At 39.1% G+C, this 18,476-nt stretch overlaps 1 protein-coding gene and 1 non-coding gene across 2 annotated transcripts in view; both read left to right on the top strand.

Annotated features, from left to right (window-relative positions):
* The first annotated feature begins 7,280 nt into the window (after positions 1 to 7,280).
* The window catches only part of LOC132707102 (Krueppel-like factor 7), a 252,230-nt gene continuing 241,034 nt past the window's right edge, over positions 7,281 to 18,476 (top strand). Inside the window, exon 1 of the mRNA XM_060678789.1 lies at positions 7,281 to 7,775. Within this exon, the coding sequence (XP_060534772.1) occupies positions 7,674 to 7,775 (102 nt within the window). The 5' untranslated portion in view covers positions 7,281 to 7,673. The remainder of the gene's footprint in view (positions 7,776 to 18,476) is intronic.
* On the top strand, positions 8,353 to 8,425 carry Trnak-cuu (transfer RNA lysine (anticodon CUU)). Its single transcript has one exon. It is a non-coding gene; the product is annotated as a tRNA-Lys (tRNA).

The raw sequence follows: 18,476 nt of genomic DNA, 5'->3' as shown, positions 1-18,476 counted from the left end.
AAATAACAAAAATTCGTCGAAAAAATTCTACGACGTTTTTAATTAATCCCTCGCCTTAAATTAATACCCTACGGGGACGCCGATTTAAATGTACCATTTCGTGAAATTCCTCCGGTGATAATCCCGCGAGCCGTTTAAATTGCAGCGATTTTTCTAATTAATGACCCGCGCGAGGGGTTGAAACGTAAACGAGCCCTAATGTGGCCAGTAAATATAACCCAGGGGCGCGAAGCGAAAGAATAAACAATAAGTTTCGTTCGCTCTCCCCCACCGCTTCGTAACGATACGATCTTCGCGTCTCAGTGGCGCACCATCGAATATGGAAAAAAAGGAGGTAATCAAGAACCATACACTTTGGAAGTAATTTTTTGAAACACTGTGATAACGCAATTTGTGGTGGACCTTACCTACAAAGACTATGAAAAATGACTACAATTTAATACGAAAGCGCAGACAATTTCCGAACAGCATAACAGAAACAAGTCAGAACTTTTTGACTTATGTAAGAATTTCCGACACAACTCAGAATTTCTGAGAACGTATCAGATTTTCTGAGAAACAGGTCAGAATTTCTGTGAAACAAGCCGGAATTTCAGGCTTAGGTTAGAATTTCTGAGAAACAAGTCAGAATTTCCGACTTACGTTGAAATTTATGAGAAAATCGTCAGAATTTCTAAGAAACAAGTCAGAACTTCCGACATAAGTCAGAATTTTTGAAAACCAAATAAAAATTTCCGATGTAAGGCTTTCTGAGAAACTGTCATAATTTACGACATAAGTCAATATTTCTGAGAAACAAGTCATAATTTTTGAGAAACAAGTTAGACATAAGTCAGAATTTCCGACACAAGTGAGAAGAAACAAATCAAAAGTCCGAATTTTCAATATAATCAGAATTTTTGTTGTCAAGTCGAAATTTCTCAGAAAAAGGCAGAAATACTAACATGTATTTTTGACTTATGCAAGAATTTCCGACACAACTCAGAATTTCTGAGAAAGTATCAGATTTTCTGAGAAACAAGTCAGAATTTCTGGGAAACAAGCCGGAATTTCAGGCTTACGTCAGAATTTCTGAGAAGCAAGTCAGAATTTCCGACATAAGTGAGAAGAAACAAATCAAAAGTCAGAATTTTCCATATAATCTGTGTTAAACAAGTCGAAATTTCTCAGAAAACGGCAGAATTTCCGACATAAGTCAGAATTTCTGAAAAACATGTCAGAATTATTGAAAACAAATCAGAATTTCGGACAGAAGTCAGAGTATCTGGGAAACAAGTTTCTGACGTAAGCAGAAACATGGCAGAATTTTTGAGAAACAAGTCAGTATTTCGGAGAAACAAATCGGAATTTCTAACGTAGGACGACAGAATTTCTAAGAAACAAGACACCGAATTATCAAATATACAGGGTAAATCGTAAAGAACGGGTTTTTTAGAAAAACTTCTATTATTAAACTGATTTTTTCAACATAGTTTTTTTGTTAAGGAAAAAATAAGTACACAAAAAAATTTTCTATAGCGAAACAATTTTTTGAAAAATATTTCAAGCCTCCAACCTTTCTTGGCATCCATTGAACAAAAATAGTAATATAGCTCTTTTTTATAATTTTTTCTATAAAGAAAAAAATGAAAACTCACTTTCTTTTTAATTCTATCAAAATAAATATAAAATTGCGTCCTTCTACACTACTGTATATAGGTTCATTCCATATAGATTTTTGCTTACTTTTTCTTCATGAAAAGTTTATCAGGTGTGTAAAATCATTGTTAAAATCGATCATCCAGAAGCAAATAGATACCTTAAAAACAGAAGGGTAATAAATTTGGCATGTAATTTGTAGTTTGGTTAATTATTTTAAGTGAAAGGCACATTTTATGGGACGTAATTGGGATTTAAACGATAATAAAACCAAATCAGATAGTTTGAACGGCAAAATCGAATCCTTTTGACAATTGACAAATCAGATCAGAAACCATAGAACAACGTAAACACACTTTAAGTTAGAAAAATATAATAGGAAAACACTGAATTTTAACGTAACTCACAATAAAATAACACCTCTCACAAGAAATATCAATTTTGAGCTGACATATTTCTGATACTATTCGGAATAAAGCAGTACACTAGACATGTTAGCAGCGAGTAATTATCAATATATCAATAATATTGTAACGCCACTGTATCAAAATAAACATCAGGTCTAAGTGGCAGTTCATTGCGTGTTTTTTCGTTTCCCAAAACCCCAGTGAATTATTAATTTCTTACCATCGTACATCTAACATCAGGAGTGGGGTTGAATCCGCGTTTTGATTAACCGCGCGCTGAGTGCCATTAATGTTTTAAAGTTAAAAAATATTCTATTAATAGTTACTAATAGTTTAAATTGGCGCCGCTCTAACCTCGCCACGGACGGCCGGATTCCATTACCGGCGATTTCCCACGGCGCCGCCCGTGGCTTGGCCGGTAAATCATCCTTAGAGCGCGGCGTCCTTTATTTGTTAAGCCCGCTCTTTATAAATTTCGGTATCGGAGCCCATTTTCTCAATCTGTTCTTTTGTTACGGCCTCTTCCTTTTGCCCCGCGTTATTTATCGTAATGTTTTTTTTTCCTCCACGTCGTAAATCGGCCGGATCCGGGCTTAAGGCGGCTCTGATAATTCCCTCGGACAAATCGGGATTTATTGCGACGCGGCAGCGCGTCGAAAAAATATTCCGTGGTCTGTGACCGGCAGCACTGTCATTACTACGTCATATATGCATTTCGGCCGGAGACCAGTAAATATTGAATAGTTGCCATGGTAACCATGGAAGGTGCGAGAAAATAATCCGCGAGAGGGGCAAGGAATCAATGAATATATGTACAGTGAGGTAGTCGATTTTCAAACACAAATATCAAAGCAAATATTTGGAAAAACAGGGAGCGGAATGAAACCACATTTTCAATATGTATTTTATAATAATTATGGTAAAAACTATGTTTTCTTGATTCGTATCGGGCTCGGACCATGGCCTTCAAGGGGATCGTGTTCATATGGCCACATTAGCAACGCCAGGACTTTATTGCATAAAATCGCAATTAATTTTTCACAAAAAAAAATTCTCTTCAGTTTGACACACTTCCCATATCTTCACTGCCATGATTACGAAGAAACTTCAACACAACGTTTTTCACTTTTCTCTGGGGAACTGACACACACCTAAAATATGTGAAATTAAGATGAGCGTATTACCTTTGTGGACTAACAACCTCACCATCGGATATTTTTAAAAATTCAATTCAATCGGAAGTTTCAAAGTGATCGCCACGAACTCCAGTGTCCGGTCCGAGGATTTCATTTTCTGAAAATCTGCATTTGTTGTTTGTTATTGTTCCAATGCGGTTTTTCACTTTTAAAAGCCCCACGCAAACAAAGCAGATTTGGACGTAGCATATACCACTGTAAAATTAAGGTTAAATAACGTAGGCGGCTGTTTAATGCGACGTCGTCACATAACCACGGTGCATTGGTACCAACTAATTTTACGGGTTATGATAATTTTTAATTCATCTACACTTTTTTATATCTAAAAATGTTCTTGTGTGCGTATTAATGCTTCGAAAACTCCGGTTATGTTCGTCACTGGCAACGTTGCCTCAAGATGTCCAAATCACGCGGAAATCTAAGCAATGCCGTTCCACCTTGTTCGAATGTCTGTGGTCTGCGACGATCCAGCGCCGACCGCGACCACTCCGAAAGAACCGGGGAGCTTTCAGCGTAAATCCGAAAAATATGGCGCGGGTGAGGGGGACGGGACATAACGACGGCGATATTTCCGCGTTTGCGGCGGACGCCTTATTTACGGAAACGTTCCCCTAAGAGAAATTTGAGTGGCGAGCGGAGCTCATCCCGCTCCTTGAGAGTAAAATAAACGGCGCTGGCCATCAGTCAGGCTTTGCGGCGGACCTCGCGTCTATGACGTAATAGCTTCGTTCCACGCTTAAATCGCAAACAAGTTCGACCGTCAGATTTTTAGTTACGAAACGAGCGTTAAATTAGCACATTTAGTGGATTATCTTCACCGTTTTTGAGAAAATACTGTCGTTAAAATCTCGCATCAAACGTCCTTGACCATCTGTCAGCGGCCATGTTGGTTGTCCAATGCTGCAAGGTGATTGGTTATAAGAGAGATTTTGAATTTCTAGTTGCTTGGTAAGTTTCTGTGTTATCTGCATAGACAGGACCTCTTAATCTCTAGTATCTGCATGCGTCAGTCGTCTGGATTCGCTTCTATTATAATGTGTGCCTCACAATTTCGATTCTAGGAATTATTATTTCAAATTTTAAGTCAAATTCTGCTGGTGTTGATTGTGTGCTTCAGATGACCCTCCATATTGCCGCGCCATACATTACACAAATTTTTAATTGCTGTTTGGAAGTAGACCATTGGCAAAAAAGAAGAATCCCTTTGTCCAACCTTATCTAAAGTTTCATATTGTCACTAACAGTGGATTTCGTAAAGCTTTTAGTCTACTTTTGCACATCAACGATCACATTATCACCTCTTTAGAAAATGGTCTTGTGACTGCGCTTATAGCTTTAGATTACTCTAAATTTCTACCAGTCTCATCAGGTGTACCGCAAGGTTCCGTCCTTGGACCTATATTATTCTTAATTTATATTTCTACATTTATACATCCATCGAATATTTGAATTTGCATTCATTTGCTGATGACACTTAGCTATTTTACTACTTCGATGGGATGTAAGTGCAACAAAATAAATAATTTCAGAGCAAAAAAGGATTTTTTTATTTTTCTTTATGTTTGGGATAATATGGGTTAAGCTAAATGCATAGAATTATCCCCCCCCCTCATCCCTAAAAAAAATATCGTGTGGTACGCCGCTGCCGCGGCTGACTAACCAAACCGAATTTCTGTGGACGCTGGAACGATGTTTTCAAGAAGGGGGCGAGTTTACTTTGCTCCCCCCCCCCCCCCGGAACATCTTCGCAAACAAAATCAGCAATCACGTTGCGACGCTAATGGAAGCGTTCGGAATTTTTATATATACATGTATATATTTTTAAAAATCGTCGCCTCGGCGAAGACGACGACGGTCTCTGTTTATTCTAGGGGGCCGGGGGAGGGGGGAGGTCGTGCAAACAGACGCCCGTTTGCACCGGCCAATTCTAAGCAACCCCCGTACCGCCTCCAGCCTTAATCGATACGCATACGCAACAAGGGCCACGGAACAGCGAAGAGGTCTGTTCTGTTCTCAGATAAGGCCATACTAAAAACAGCGTACCAGGACCAGGAGAGCGATTTGCAGAATGCAAGTCGATTGCTTCAAATTTCGGACACTTATCGTGTTTCATAGCAAGGTCCAAGAAACAATCGAAAATCGCGAAAAAAAAAGGAGGCAAATTTCAATTTTGTAGCTCCAATGGTTCGAAAGTTATTCAGAAAAACCCAAAAGACGAGAACGGAGAACGGACAAACAGACAAAACATTTTTTTTTTCAACGGTGATCATTTCTGTATCAACAGCGATCCCCCCTACCGTTACCGAGATATAAAATTTTTACACGAACGCAGATACTTTCGAAAAATTCGATTTCATCGATTTTCGAAAGTAACAAGATTGCTTTTGAAAAATCCTCGCTAGGCGGGGCAAGTACGTAGCGCGTAGCACGAAGCAGCTTTCTATTTCAAAAAGAAGCCGCTTCGTGGTCTCTTGTCCTAGAGGGACGCATTGTTTTTCTAACGTGCTCCCGTGGACCATTATGCACCCTGTATAAAGTGTCTTTTACATTTTAATATTCGCAACTTCGTAATTGTTGTAAACTAACCTTTCTAATCGGCACAGAGTAACAATATAACTAGCACTCACGGTTCAGAGTTCGAACGACAACTGAAATGGTTCAAAAAACAATGACCGCACACCAAACCCACTTGAGTATCAATTAAAACCGATTACGGCAGCCACACAAACACTACACACGTTACCGTTTTATTATAGGTTATGTCGTAGGTCGTCTGCTTAGCGCGTCGCGTCCTCAAAGACTCGCAAAAAATCGCGGCCAACTTAATTCGCCGACCCTCGATTCGTCGCCCGGGACCTTTTTCCCCGCAGCAAAAAAAGTTCCGGCCCGAACCGCAAGAAAAATCCCGGCGAATTGAGAGCCGGCAAAAACTTTCGCGCGAGATGCGGCAACGTCGCGCGTTCCGCAACAAAAACAAAACGCGCCGGCCGGCGGAAAAAATGCATGGCCAACTGCGCGGCGCGCGGGACCGACGCGTCGCGTTTCTCTGTCGCGCACGCGATCGAAGTCGCGGCGATCAAACGCGACGTTGCCGCCTCGTCGAATTTCACGACCCACGTCCCCGTAACTAAAAGTTACCAAATAGAACGGAGGAGGAACTATGTTTGCGTCCGTGTCTGATTTTTTATATTTTTATACATCTAGAAGGCTCGTATGTTTTTCCTTCACGCCGACTTGTTCACTGGCCTAAATTTTTAGACATTTGCTATTACGTTTGGTAATTAAAAACGCGTATTTAGCTTTGAAGTTTTGGTTAGCGAATTATTGTGCATTTGGGTGATACCTACAGACTGCCACTGCGCAGTTTTCAGCCGACAGCGGCGTTGCCAATAGTTGCAAAGCCAATAAACGTATAAAGCTCCACGCAAAAGCAGCGAAAAATAAACTGACTGGAAATCTTCTAGCTTTTTTAAAAGGGAAGTTTTTAGAGGTACAGTGTTTTGTAAGATATGTTTATTCGTGCTTTCTCAAAGACGATGTCGACTCGGCTCCAATTTAGGTAAATAATTTGCAGAAATAATTCAGAAATGACACCCAGAGAAGCTGAAAGCAAGTTCTTTGGTTGAAGTGATTTTTTTAAAAGAAATATACTAATTTATAATTTATTATTATTATTATTAAATACCCAATATTACATACAACACATGTATTTGTATATTCCCCCTGGCTTTAGGTTTTTTTGGAACTTTAAAAATATTTCAACAACTTACCATACGTTTTATTTACTTTTAAAATGGAAAAAATCATACAATTACAAATTTTATTGAATGTATTCAGGGTTCGACGCTGAACAATCCTAAAATCGGTGGGAGACGTAAATAAAACGCCCTTGGGTCGCGGGCCGGCAACGCAGTGACGTCACGTCTCGTTCGCAAGTTCCGCTCCCCGCGGCAAAAACCCGACCGTTCGAATTCCTTATCCGCGCGAGAGCCGACAACGCCGCGGCGTTGCACTGCACCACCGTGTCCCGAGTGCCGAACTCGCACGAACGTCGCCGGCCGTTTAGTCGTGCCGCGAGGCCTTTGACGTGCGAGCGAGAGTCTGTAGCGCTGCGTCCGACGAACGGTTCACCTGCATTCTCACCCCCTCAATCACCCGAGTTGCCAAATCATTCATCGTCAGTCTTGTCGGGGACGTCTGCCCGCGTCGAACTGAAATCAACCCCCGCCCGGTCGGTAACGACGAGCCGCGTATTCGCGTGTGTTTCGTGCCCGTTTTGCCGTCGGTAAAGTCGGGATCGTTGCGAAAAAAATAAACAATCGGCGGCTGTGGCGTACCGGTCGCGATGGCCGCGTCTCTGTGAGAGAAAGAACTCGCGTGTGCCTGTGTTATTGTGGTATACTTTGTGCGCTGTCGGGGACCACCGGTAACGATGGATATACTGCCGAGCGTCGACATATTCAGGGAGCTGGAGGATATCCACGACACCGGCTACTTTTCCGCGAAGCCGTCGCTCGAGGATCACTGGCAACAGGTAATTTGATGCACATGCCGCGGACGTTTTTTGTTTGGATAGCCTCTTTCTCCGTTTAAAGTTTAAATGGCCGGTCACGTGACGGCGACGCCGCTCGTCCGCTGCTTTTTTTTGCGTTTACCTTCGCGTCGGGCTCGTTTTTTTCCGAGTTTTCTCATCACGCAGTCACAATAACCGTTAGTGTAACATTTTAGCGTCGATGATTTTGTGGAATTTTTAATCGCAGTGGGTGTTGGTAGAATACGGTCAATTTATCCGGACCCGCATCCATAAAAATAATTCCTTTTCGTTTTCGATTATCGGACCGGGCGTAGGATATTTTTCGTCGTCCCGCATATCGCCGACCGCAGAATTAGCATAAATTAACGATCGACTGGTTCGAGAGCGTGTGTGTGTGTGGGACTCTCCGGTTTAGTAACGTTTATTTTCGGAGGTTAGTGTCGAATTCTGTCGGTGCATCGTAAATAATAATCAATCGCGATCGCGACGATAACGAATCGCCGTGAAACGTGTTTAATGGCATTTCGTTCCGGAAAATACCTATTTTTATTGAATGCTCGCTTTACGATCAATCGTAGCCCGGCTAGCTCAGTCGGTAGAGCATGAGACTCTTAATCTCAGGGTCGTGGGTTCGAGCCCCACGTTGGGCGTTAATTTTTTTTTTTTTTTCGATGGAAATTTTCGTCCCTCCACGTCGGATTAAATCTCGCCCCCGTCTCTTCGGGGGGATTAGTAACCAGGGACACGCGTCAGAGCGGGGGCGGGGGAACGTAATTACGGAGTAGGTCGCGCGGCGGAGGCGGAGGGCGAGGGGATCGGTGTAACAATGTCTCGAATTTTATTACGTCGTGGCAGTCGGCCAGTGGCGCACCGAAAACGAGCAACGGATTTTGTTTTTTATTTTTAAATGGCGTTAGTTAATTTTTTTTACTATGGGTTCCTTGAAATTATCTAAAAAATCCATTTCCTTCTTTAACTCTTTCATGTAAAAACGAATGATTTATTTATCCCCACTGAAGTTTTATAAAAAATGAATTGTTTATTCGCACTGAAGTTTCCATAAAAAATATATCTAACATCTGCTTAAAATAGAAATGAAGATATAGAAATTTTTTTTTTCAGAATTAAATAGTTCCTCCGTAGGAATCTTATGTAGCAGCCTAAAAATTTTGGTAAAGACGTCAATCCAACACAGAATATCAGTTTTTCTATGACAAGTCTTTATAAGCAATATTTTTTTCATATTCGAACCGTAACCATACATTTATGACAATATAATAATTATTACAAACCGAGGGACAAATCGCCAACCAAAATTGTTACATCAGATTGCACACGATTTCACAGGTTTCACAACAGGCAAAGAGTATCGTCATTCTAAATTAAAAAAAATCAAAGCGACCGTAAACATAATATTTTTAAAATGTTATTTCAAAATTTTGTTTCTTGAATTTTTTTTCAGGTTTAATTAAGATTTTTTTTCCATTTCATTGTTTGAAAAATCGCAATTAAAGTTAAATAAAAAAAAACAGAGAAAATATGTTTTATGTCCTAATCTTATGGTATTTTGTATTTCTATTTGGAACCTTAAAAATGTTGTGTGAGTTTGTTGGATCAACAAACGAAAGGGGGGAATGATATCCTGGACATTTTTATAATAATTATGACGACACCAAAATTTCGCGGATTTCATAGATGACAAAGATTTCACGGATTTGGCATCACCCACACCATTATTTACCTAATTTTCATGATTTCACGGATTTCGCGGATTTCACTCAACAGATAACAAAGAGTTCACTGATTTCACAGAGCCAGCCCAACCGAGGGTGCAACCAAGCGTCACCCACATCTTTTTTGCCTAATTTAGTGCTCAAACATCGTTACGAAATTTTATGATTTCCCGATTTCACAAATAACAAAGATTTCACGGATTTCACAGATCCGGCGCAAACGAGCGTGCAACCAAGAGTCCCTCACACCTTATTTACGTAATGGGGAGCTTAAAATTAATAATAAAATTTCATGAATTCACGGATTTCACAGATTACGAAGATTCCACGGGTTTCACAGAGACGGTCCAACCAAGTGTCTCCCATACCTTATTTGCTTAATGGAGTGCTCAGAAATCGTAACAAAATTTTATGATTTCTCCGATTTCACAGATAACAAAGATTTCACTGATTTCATGGGTTTCACAGAGTCAGCGCAACCGAGCGGGCAACCTAGCGTCACTCACTTCTTTTTTACCTAATGGAGAGCTCAACATTTATAGTAAAATTTCATGATTTTTCGCGGATTTCACAGATTACAAAGATTTAACGGATTTCACAGAGACGGTCCAACCAGGTGTCTCCCACACCTTATTTGCTTAATGGAGTGCTCAGAAATCGTAACAAAATTTTATGATTTCTCCGATTTCACAGATAACAAAGATTTCACTGATTTCACGGATTTCACAAAGCCAACGCAACCGAGCGTGCAACCAAGCGTCACTCACGTCTTATTTACGTAACGGAGAGCTCAAAATTTATAATAAAATTGAATGATTTCACAGATTACAAAAATTTCACGGATTTCACAGAGACGGTGCAACCGAGAGTGCAACCAAGTGTCTCTCACACCTTATTTGCCTAATAGGGTTCTCAAAATTGGTAACAAGATTTCGTGATTTCACGGATTTCACAGATAACAAAGATATCACGGAGGTGGTACACCCGATTTCACGCCGGTCAAACTGTACAATCGTCCCGTTTTTCGCGAATTCCTGCATAATAATAGCGCTGCGCCCCAGTGACCGAATGCGGGGGCGCGGGGACGAGGCGGCTCGTCGTCGGGGTGTGAAATAACAATTGACGGCGGCGCTCGACGCGAAAACAATTGCTCGCGCGCGCGACACGGCCTCCTTTGTTCGTCGAAAGTATTTATGAGACGCGCAGCCGAAAAAAAAAAGACAGGTGGCGCTTTCGTCGGAGCCAAGGTCGACGGTGCGGGCGTGTGACGTCGGCGGTATATATATGTGTGTGTGTGTGTGTGTGTGAATCGGAATCGGCGTGACAGATGGGAAACGCGATCTCTTCACTTTTTTTCCCCTTGCTGACACGGAGATCGGGTTCCGTTCACATGGTTTCGTTTGGGACCGTCGCGGACGCCATTTTTTGTTATCTTCACTTGTTGTGTTGGTTCAACTTAAATCGCATGTTGTTTATATGTTTTTTATTAATTATTAGGCTAGGTTAGTGTTAATGGGCAATTAATGAGCAGAGAAATTCGATTGAGTGATGCTGCAGACTCATTTTAGTGTGCTTGGTCCTATGTCCAAGTCATCCGAAACCTTTTTTACTTACGAAAATCGATGAAAATCGTAGATCCTATGGGATCGCCGTTGGTACAGAAATGATCAATAAAAAATCGCGTGTGCAAGGCAAAAATTGTTTACGAGACGAAAAAAATTCTTGGGCCAGAAGAAGCAGAAGATGCGGCTCTATAAACTTTTATTCTTGCCAATTTTTCAAAAATATACTGGGTGCGCCGCAAATTCAAAAAAACTGAAAAACGAGTCCCACTATTATTGAAAATAGGTTATAACCGTAAGACTATGTTCCAGATCTCACTTTCTTTTATATTGCGATATAGCCCGCGTAGACAGCAAAAACTTTTATATATAAGGTTTTCACTATTGTACAGGGTGTTCCCGATATTCCGTGCTGAATGAAAAATGTGTTAAGTGTCCTAAATTTGCAGATATCGATTGCAAATTTAGCAGAGAAGTAAAAGTTCGTGTTCAAATTTAAACGGTAGAAATTCGGCGCAATCGAATTTTTTAAAAATGTTTGAAATTTTTTGAATTTTTTTTTTTTTTTTGGTAGTTTTAGCTTCCAGAAAAATGTATTTTTCTCCATAATCGTTCATCCGATTGGCCAAATTCTTTAACCGGCAGACGCAGAAGATCGAGTGCAATAAAATTTATTTTGGACATTTTTTCGGTTATATACAGGGTTTTCAAATTATAGGCAAAAATCTAAAATTATTAGCCGCATATCAAAAATCGTAAAAAATATTGCTAATTGGTTCAAACGGTGTCATTCTCAAACCACGAATGGCTATTGCCTCTACTTTGAACATTGTTTGATTCATATACAGGGTGTGTCGTTTATAGGCAAAAAATCTGAAAGATCCTAAAAATTTTCGTTTTTGTGGGTAAATTATTGGCGATAAATGAAAAACCGTTAAAGATGGGATAATTTTATTTGAGCAATGTCTTAAACTATGTCGAGAGAGAATTTCAGGTTTCGTCAATTATACGGGGCGCGAGATATTTTGTTGATGTTTTGCTGTAATTTTGAAGTTCGACAAGAAGTGAAGGACATTTTATACAGGGTGCATGCACAATTAAATTCCATCGATTTCGCAAAAGTGGTCCGCGGGAGCACGATAGAAAAACAATGCGTCTCTTTACCATAGGAAACCGCGAAGCTTTCCTTTTATATAAAGCTGCTTCGCGCTACGCGCTACGAACTTGCCTCGCCCAATGAAGATTTTTCAAAAGCAATCTTGGTAGTAACTACTAATAGTATTTGTTCATTCCCGGAATTTCAAATACCCGAATTTTTGAAGTCCACAATACTCTATTGGAGTTCCTATTGATACATTTTGTCTATTGCAGTGGGAGTCATGTTTCCCATCCCATAATTTAGACATTTTGTTTTAGACTAGTGAAAAATTTACCTTAATATAACACCTGACTGTTGGGTTGACCACTTTATCTCGAGAGCCTTCCTTCTTTGAGTGAAATTTCAGTATCGCGCGAATTGTTGAAATATAGCTCCTATCGGGAAATTTTGCGCGATGAAGCGAATATATGCCATCATCTGAGTGAAATTTCATGATTTCGATTCAGATTAGCTGGAAAATTCCTTGAGTTTATTATAAATAAAACACTCAAATGCTTTTTTATATTTATATTGTTAATATTTACTCATACGGCTCAAATTCCCCATGGTCTGAGTAGACCAGACCACTAGGAAAATCCCTTGAGTTTTTTGTCAATAAAACACTTAAATGTCGCGTTCGACACCTTCCGTCCTGTATTTATTGCTTCAATATTTTGGTACTTTATTTATTTGGTAATCTGAGTCTTCCTTCTGTGGGTGAAATTTCAATGACGCAAATTTTTGAAATCTGGGAGACTATCAGAGCTTGTATGAAAAAAAATTGTGTAACGAAGCGTGCATTATATCATTGAGGTTTGTATCGACGAATTTCGAATAATTTCGATTCAGATTTCAGAATTTCGATTGAAATAATGAAATTTTCTTTGAGTTTATTGCAAATAAAACACTCAAATGTTGGATTCACTACTATGAAAAAAAACTGTGCAATGAAGCATTTATACGAGAAACTATCGCATTATCGTTACTCAATTTTTGAAATCTACGATATCATTGAGGTTTTTATCGACGAATTTCGGGTAATTTCGATTCAGATTTCAGCATTTCGATTCAAATAATGGAATCTTCCGTCACTACCTTATATCCGACATTTTATACTTGACCTGAGTCTTTCTTCTCTGAGTGAAATTTCAATGACGCAAATTATTGAAATCTGGGAGACTATCAGAGCTTGTATGAAAAAAAAAAGTGCAATGAAGCCTTCATACGAGAGACTACCGCATTATCGTTACTCAATTTTTGAAATCTACGAGATCATTGAGGTTTACATCGACGAATTTCGGGTAATTTCGATTCAGATTTCAGCATTTCGATTCAAATAATGGAATCTTCCTTCACCACCTTATATCCGACATTTTATACGTGACCTGAGTCTTTCTTCTCTGAGTGAAATTTCAATGACGCAAACTTTTGAAGTCTGGGAGGCTATCAGAGCTTGTATGAAAAAAAAAAGTGTAATGAAGCATGCATACGAGAGACCTGCCGCATTATTATATCATTCAAGTTTTTATCGACAAATTTTGAGTAATTTCGATTCAGATTTCAGCATTTCGATTCAAATAATCGAATCTTCCTTGAGTTTATTGCAAATAAAACGCTCAAATGTTGGATTCACTGCCTTATATCCGACATTTTATATTTCAATGTCTCGATTTAGCGTTTTATTTGGTAACCTGGGTCTTCCTTCTCTGAGTGAAATTGCAATGACGTAAATTTTTGAAGTCTAGAACCCTATCAGAGCTTGTATGAACACTTGTACAACCATTAACATAGTGTTTTTCTTTTGATCATCTGGATGAAATTTCGAAAATGAAATTCCTGCGGGGCCGCGCCTTACCACTCATCGCCGGAGACTTTTCGAGGCCTTTATCTTATCGGCGACCCGATTGCGCGCCGTCGTAATTGTTTTCGTTCGCGGAAAAACGGAAACGGGAAATGTACGCGCGACGTTGCCGTTTCTTTCGCGTCTAAAACGCCTATCGCCTTTCGGGTCGTTTATGTAGACACGGCGGCCTAATGCGTGCGTTATGTCGTGCGTCTTCGTCCGGTACGTATTCGAAATCCGACCGGAAACGGTTGCGGCACGCACGCGGCGACGTTGCCGGCTCCTCGTTCCTTCGCAGTGGCGTCCGCGGGTTCAGCCCTAACACAATTTTTTTCTTCCCTCCAGAATATATTGTGAAACACCCGGTATATTATTGACGTTGCCGTCGATCCGTTGTTTTGAAAAAATGGCGGGAAATGGCACAAGTGAGGAGGTGCACAAACATTGGTACAACTACACTTGTAATTGACATAAGCAATGCATGGTTATACATTATACTAATACGTTGCCCTAGGGCGCACCTATATTGTTTTCTAACTTATCAGACACCACGTTTTTATTCCTTGTTACATGGAATCTGTCATATAGATAGTCAACTATCCCCACGAGCACATTCCTTCTGATCCCATATGCAAACAGTTTGTCCACCATACGTCCTCTATCAATGGTCTCAAAGGCTCTTTGAAGATCAATGAACGTAGACCTCCATTTCGAGCACACAAATTGTAAAGACGATTCACACGAGCGTTTCTCCGTAAACTCAGTTTATTTCTTTTCTAGGAAGCTACGCAGCTGCTTACACACCGATATTAAATTAATTGGTCGGTATTCTCCAGGTTTACTCGGAACTGGTACTTTCGGTATAGGTACCATAACGCTTGTCTTGATCTCTTCTGGAATTTCCCTGTCTTAAGTGAAGTATTTATTAAATACTACAACAATGGATATCCGATTGCACAAAAAGTATTTTTAGATTCTATACAAGAAAAAAGAAAAAAGATGGAACATACAGGGCGTTTTAAAAATAAAATTTTATACGAGAGATCTAGAAATACGGTTTTTTGAGTTTTTTTAAATGACACACCCTGTATAATGTTTTCATTTTGAATTTTCTCAATTGTTTTTTGTCTCTGGCAACATGATATAGGTATTTCATAGCCGTAGATCTGGCATCTGGGTATTATCAAATTTCCAATTTTGGCCATTTGGCCCTACGAATAGGCCTTCGTTTCTGAATCATTAATTTATAAAGTCTTAGGCAGTTTTATTGGTGTTTTTGAGATCCTAAAACTGTCTTTCCAACACTGTTCGTGTAACTAAACAGCAATATCAGAAGAATGTGCAGAGATACAAAAGAACAACGGAGGTCCTTCCTATTCCATCTGCCGTGAGACCTTTCGATCCATTATCCTCGGGCTCAACATGACACATTCTTGACAGTAGACCGACCACCAGAACGGGATGAAAATGTTAACGAAAAGGACCCAAGAAAGCCCAGAACCGTGGAAAAACCATCGGTCCAGTAGAAGTTGTGAAACTCATACCCGGACGAAAGGGTCTGCAACCTCAATGTTCAGATTAGAACGGAACAGATTAGTTGCAATTCCGAAGAAAACCGAATTGTGATGGTTATGTATGATAAGCCTGGGACATTAATCTCTCTTCAAGATATTCCTCAGAATAATCCAAACCAGATTATACAAGAAGAACTAACCGGATGAAACTCAATTTGGTTTTCACGCTTGACACTTGTTTTATATATTGTAAAAGAGCCTTTGAACGCTGAAAGCTTATATACTTTACAGTAAAAATTGAGGGAACAACATTATTCGGTATTTATTCAGAGGCGATATACAGAAAAAACTTGCAGTTGTCAAGGACACGTGTACACAAGCTCACCTGATAATTAACAGTAATATTTTATTTATTATTTATTTAGCACTTGGCTATTTACATAAGCAAGTAAAATTTACATAAACAAAACCATAAACTTCGCAAATACCCCGTAAGTCTCTTCTTGAACACTCTTGGGCAAGGCGCCCCCTTGATATTATCCGGCAGTTCATTAAAATTACAAACACCATCGTAGAATAGAGTTTCCTGTAAATTTGTTGTTTTTACCATAGAAACATTAAAGTGCTGATTGGGACGTATATTATATTGATAAAAGTTTGACCTTTTTTCCAACCATAATTTAAGATAGCCTGGTATATCCACAGAATACCCCGACTTATAAAATTTTTGACAGTTAACCTTAGAACCGATAACCATGCACTTGGTTTTGGAGCTATTTAATTTCAGTTTATTTTGACACAGCCATTCGTAGAAATACTGCATTTCGGTGTTCAGTTTGGTAGCCATTTCTGTGCAATCGTTTCCGGAGACTGAAATAAGCGTGTCATCAGCAAATAAGTTAATAAATTCTTCAATCCTACATCAGTCCTCGGACTCAGTTTGTAGAATTGAATTCTGCAAAATCCCAAACGACCCGCATCACATCTGGAATTCCTCAAGGGTCCCATTTGGGACCATTGTTATTTTCACTGTTTATCGCAGATGTCAGTAAATGTTTTCTTTTTGCTAAATCAGCATCATACGCAGATGATCAGAAATTGAAAGTGAAAAGCCTTAACGACTGTCATAAGTTTCAAGAAGATCTTGATCGTTTTTATGAATACTGTGTAGAAAATCGTCTATTTTTAAATATTGATAAATGTTACTGTCTTAAGTTCAGCAGGCGGATAAATGATATAAACTTTGACTACACATTCAATGGTGTAAAAATAAAAAAAGTAGAGCAGATTAGGGATCTTGGAATAACTATAGATGTAAAATTAAGTTTTGATATCCACATTGAGAATATAGTACAAAAAGCTTATAAAAATTTAGGTTTTATATTAAGAGTTAGCAAGGAATTTCAGGATCACAAATCGCTTATTATTCTATACAATTCCTACGTTCGATCTCACCTTGACCATGGCGGTGTGATATGGAGTCCTCAGTATCATAAATATATAGACAGAATCGAGAGAATACAAAAAAAGTTTCTTTTCCATTGAAATTTTAGATTTAACCGTAACTTACTAACTCATTCGTATGAAGCTAGTCTTAATTTCTACCTTATACTGAAGTTATCTGTTAGAAGAATTATCTCCAGTGCTATATTTTTGCATAATATTATTAATAGTAGGATTGACTGTCCTTTACTGTTGGAAAAACTCTCCTTCAATGCCAGAGTCGTTATAACAAGAACTCCTTCATTATTTTACGTGCCTAGATTTAATACAAACTTAGGTAACAATTCCCCAATATCTCTTTTACATAGACATTACACTAATTATTTTTCGCACGTTGACATCTTTGCGTTATCACTTAATTCGTTTCGAAATCAAGCAATTAGGGTTTTTCTATAAATTTATTTTAATTTTTGATTTGTTTTCCTTATTTTTTCACATTTGTTTTTTGTAATTCACGCACTTATATCGTAGATATAGGTAGGTACTTACTTATAAGTTTTACTTTGTTAATTAAATAATGGTATAATTGTTAGTGTGTCCTTGTAAATTGTGAAGTTAGTTCTTCATGTTAGGGCACCTTTGTAATAAATAAATAAATAAAATAAATAAATAAAAACACGCTTCCCTGCGGTACCCCCCATCTGCTATCCCGATGACTAGAAACATTACTATTAATTTTAGTCTGGCGAGATCTATCAGATAAAAAGTTCTTTCTCCATTCTAGTGCAGAGTCTTTAATGCCATATAGACCTAATTTTGTAATAAGAATGTCCCTGTCAATAGTCTCAAATGCACGTTTGAAATCTACAAAAACACTCAAAATTAGTTTTGATTCATTCACGTCTTTCCGCCACACTGCACACATATATTGCAACGCAGATTCGCACGAGTGTTTGCTCCTGAATACGGTGGCACAAGTGCATACAAATATCTGAGGAGGATTGTAAATGAGGAATGTGACACGAGGAAAGAAGTCAAAACTAAGTATAAATCTTCTTGTGCGCATTTTCTCGGTTCTCCTCTACAGAAGCGAGTGTTTTGCTCTGGACTCGTCACTGGAAAAGAGTATCGTGGGTTCAAAGAATAACGAATGAGGAAGTCCTTAATCATTTTTGCGACTAGTAAGGCAAAAGGCATGTCGGTAGGCGGCAAAGTTCTCGGTTGAAGGACACCCGAAGATGGCTTGGTCGCTCATCGCTTCACATGTTCGCCATGGCCGTAAACTTCGAAAGGGGTTTAACCTTACTCTGAAATTAAGCAAGTGTCTCTTCCTGCAAACCGGACTCACTAAAAATAAATTCTTCATTCTTCAGTCTGTTCATAGATATAAGAAAGTGACTAACTGATACGAATTAAGGAAAGACCCGGGCAAGCTGTAAGAATGAAATATGGCCGAACAGGTCCGTAC

The sequence above is a fragment of the Cylas formicarius genome, unplaced genomic scaffold (genome assembly GCF_029955315.1).
Source record: "Cylas formicarius isolate icCylForm1 unplaced genomic scaffold, icCylForm1.1 PGA_scaffold_9__14_contigs__length_23061073, whole genome shotgun sequence".
Taxonomy (NCBI): domain Eukaryota; kingdom Metazoa; phylum Arthropoda; class Insecta; order Coleoptera; family Brentidae; genus Cylas; species Cylas formicarius.
This window is presented reverse-complemented; position numbering and strand designations above follow the sequence as displayed.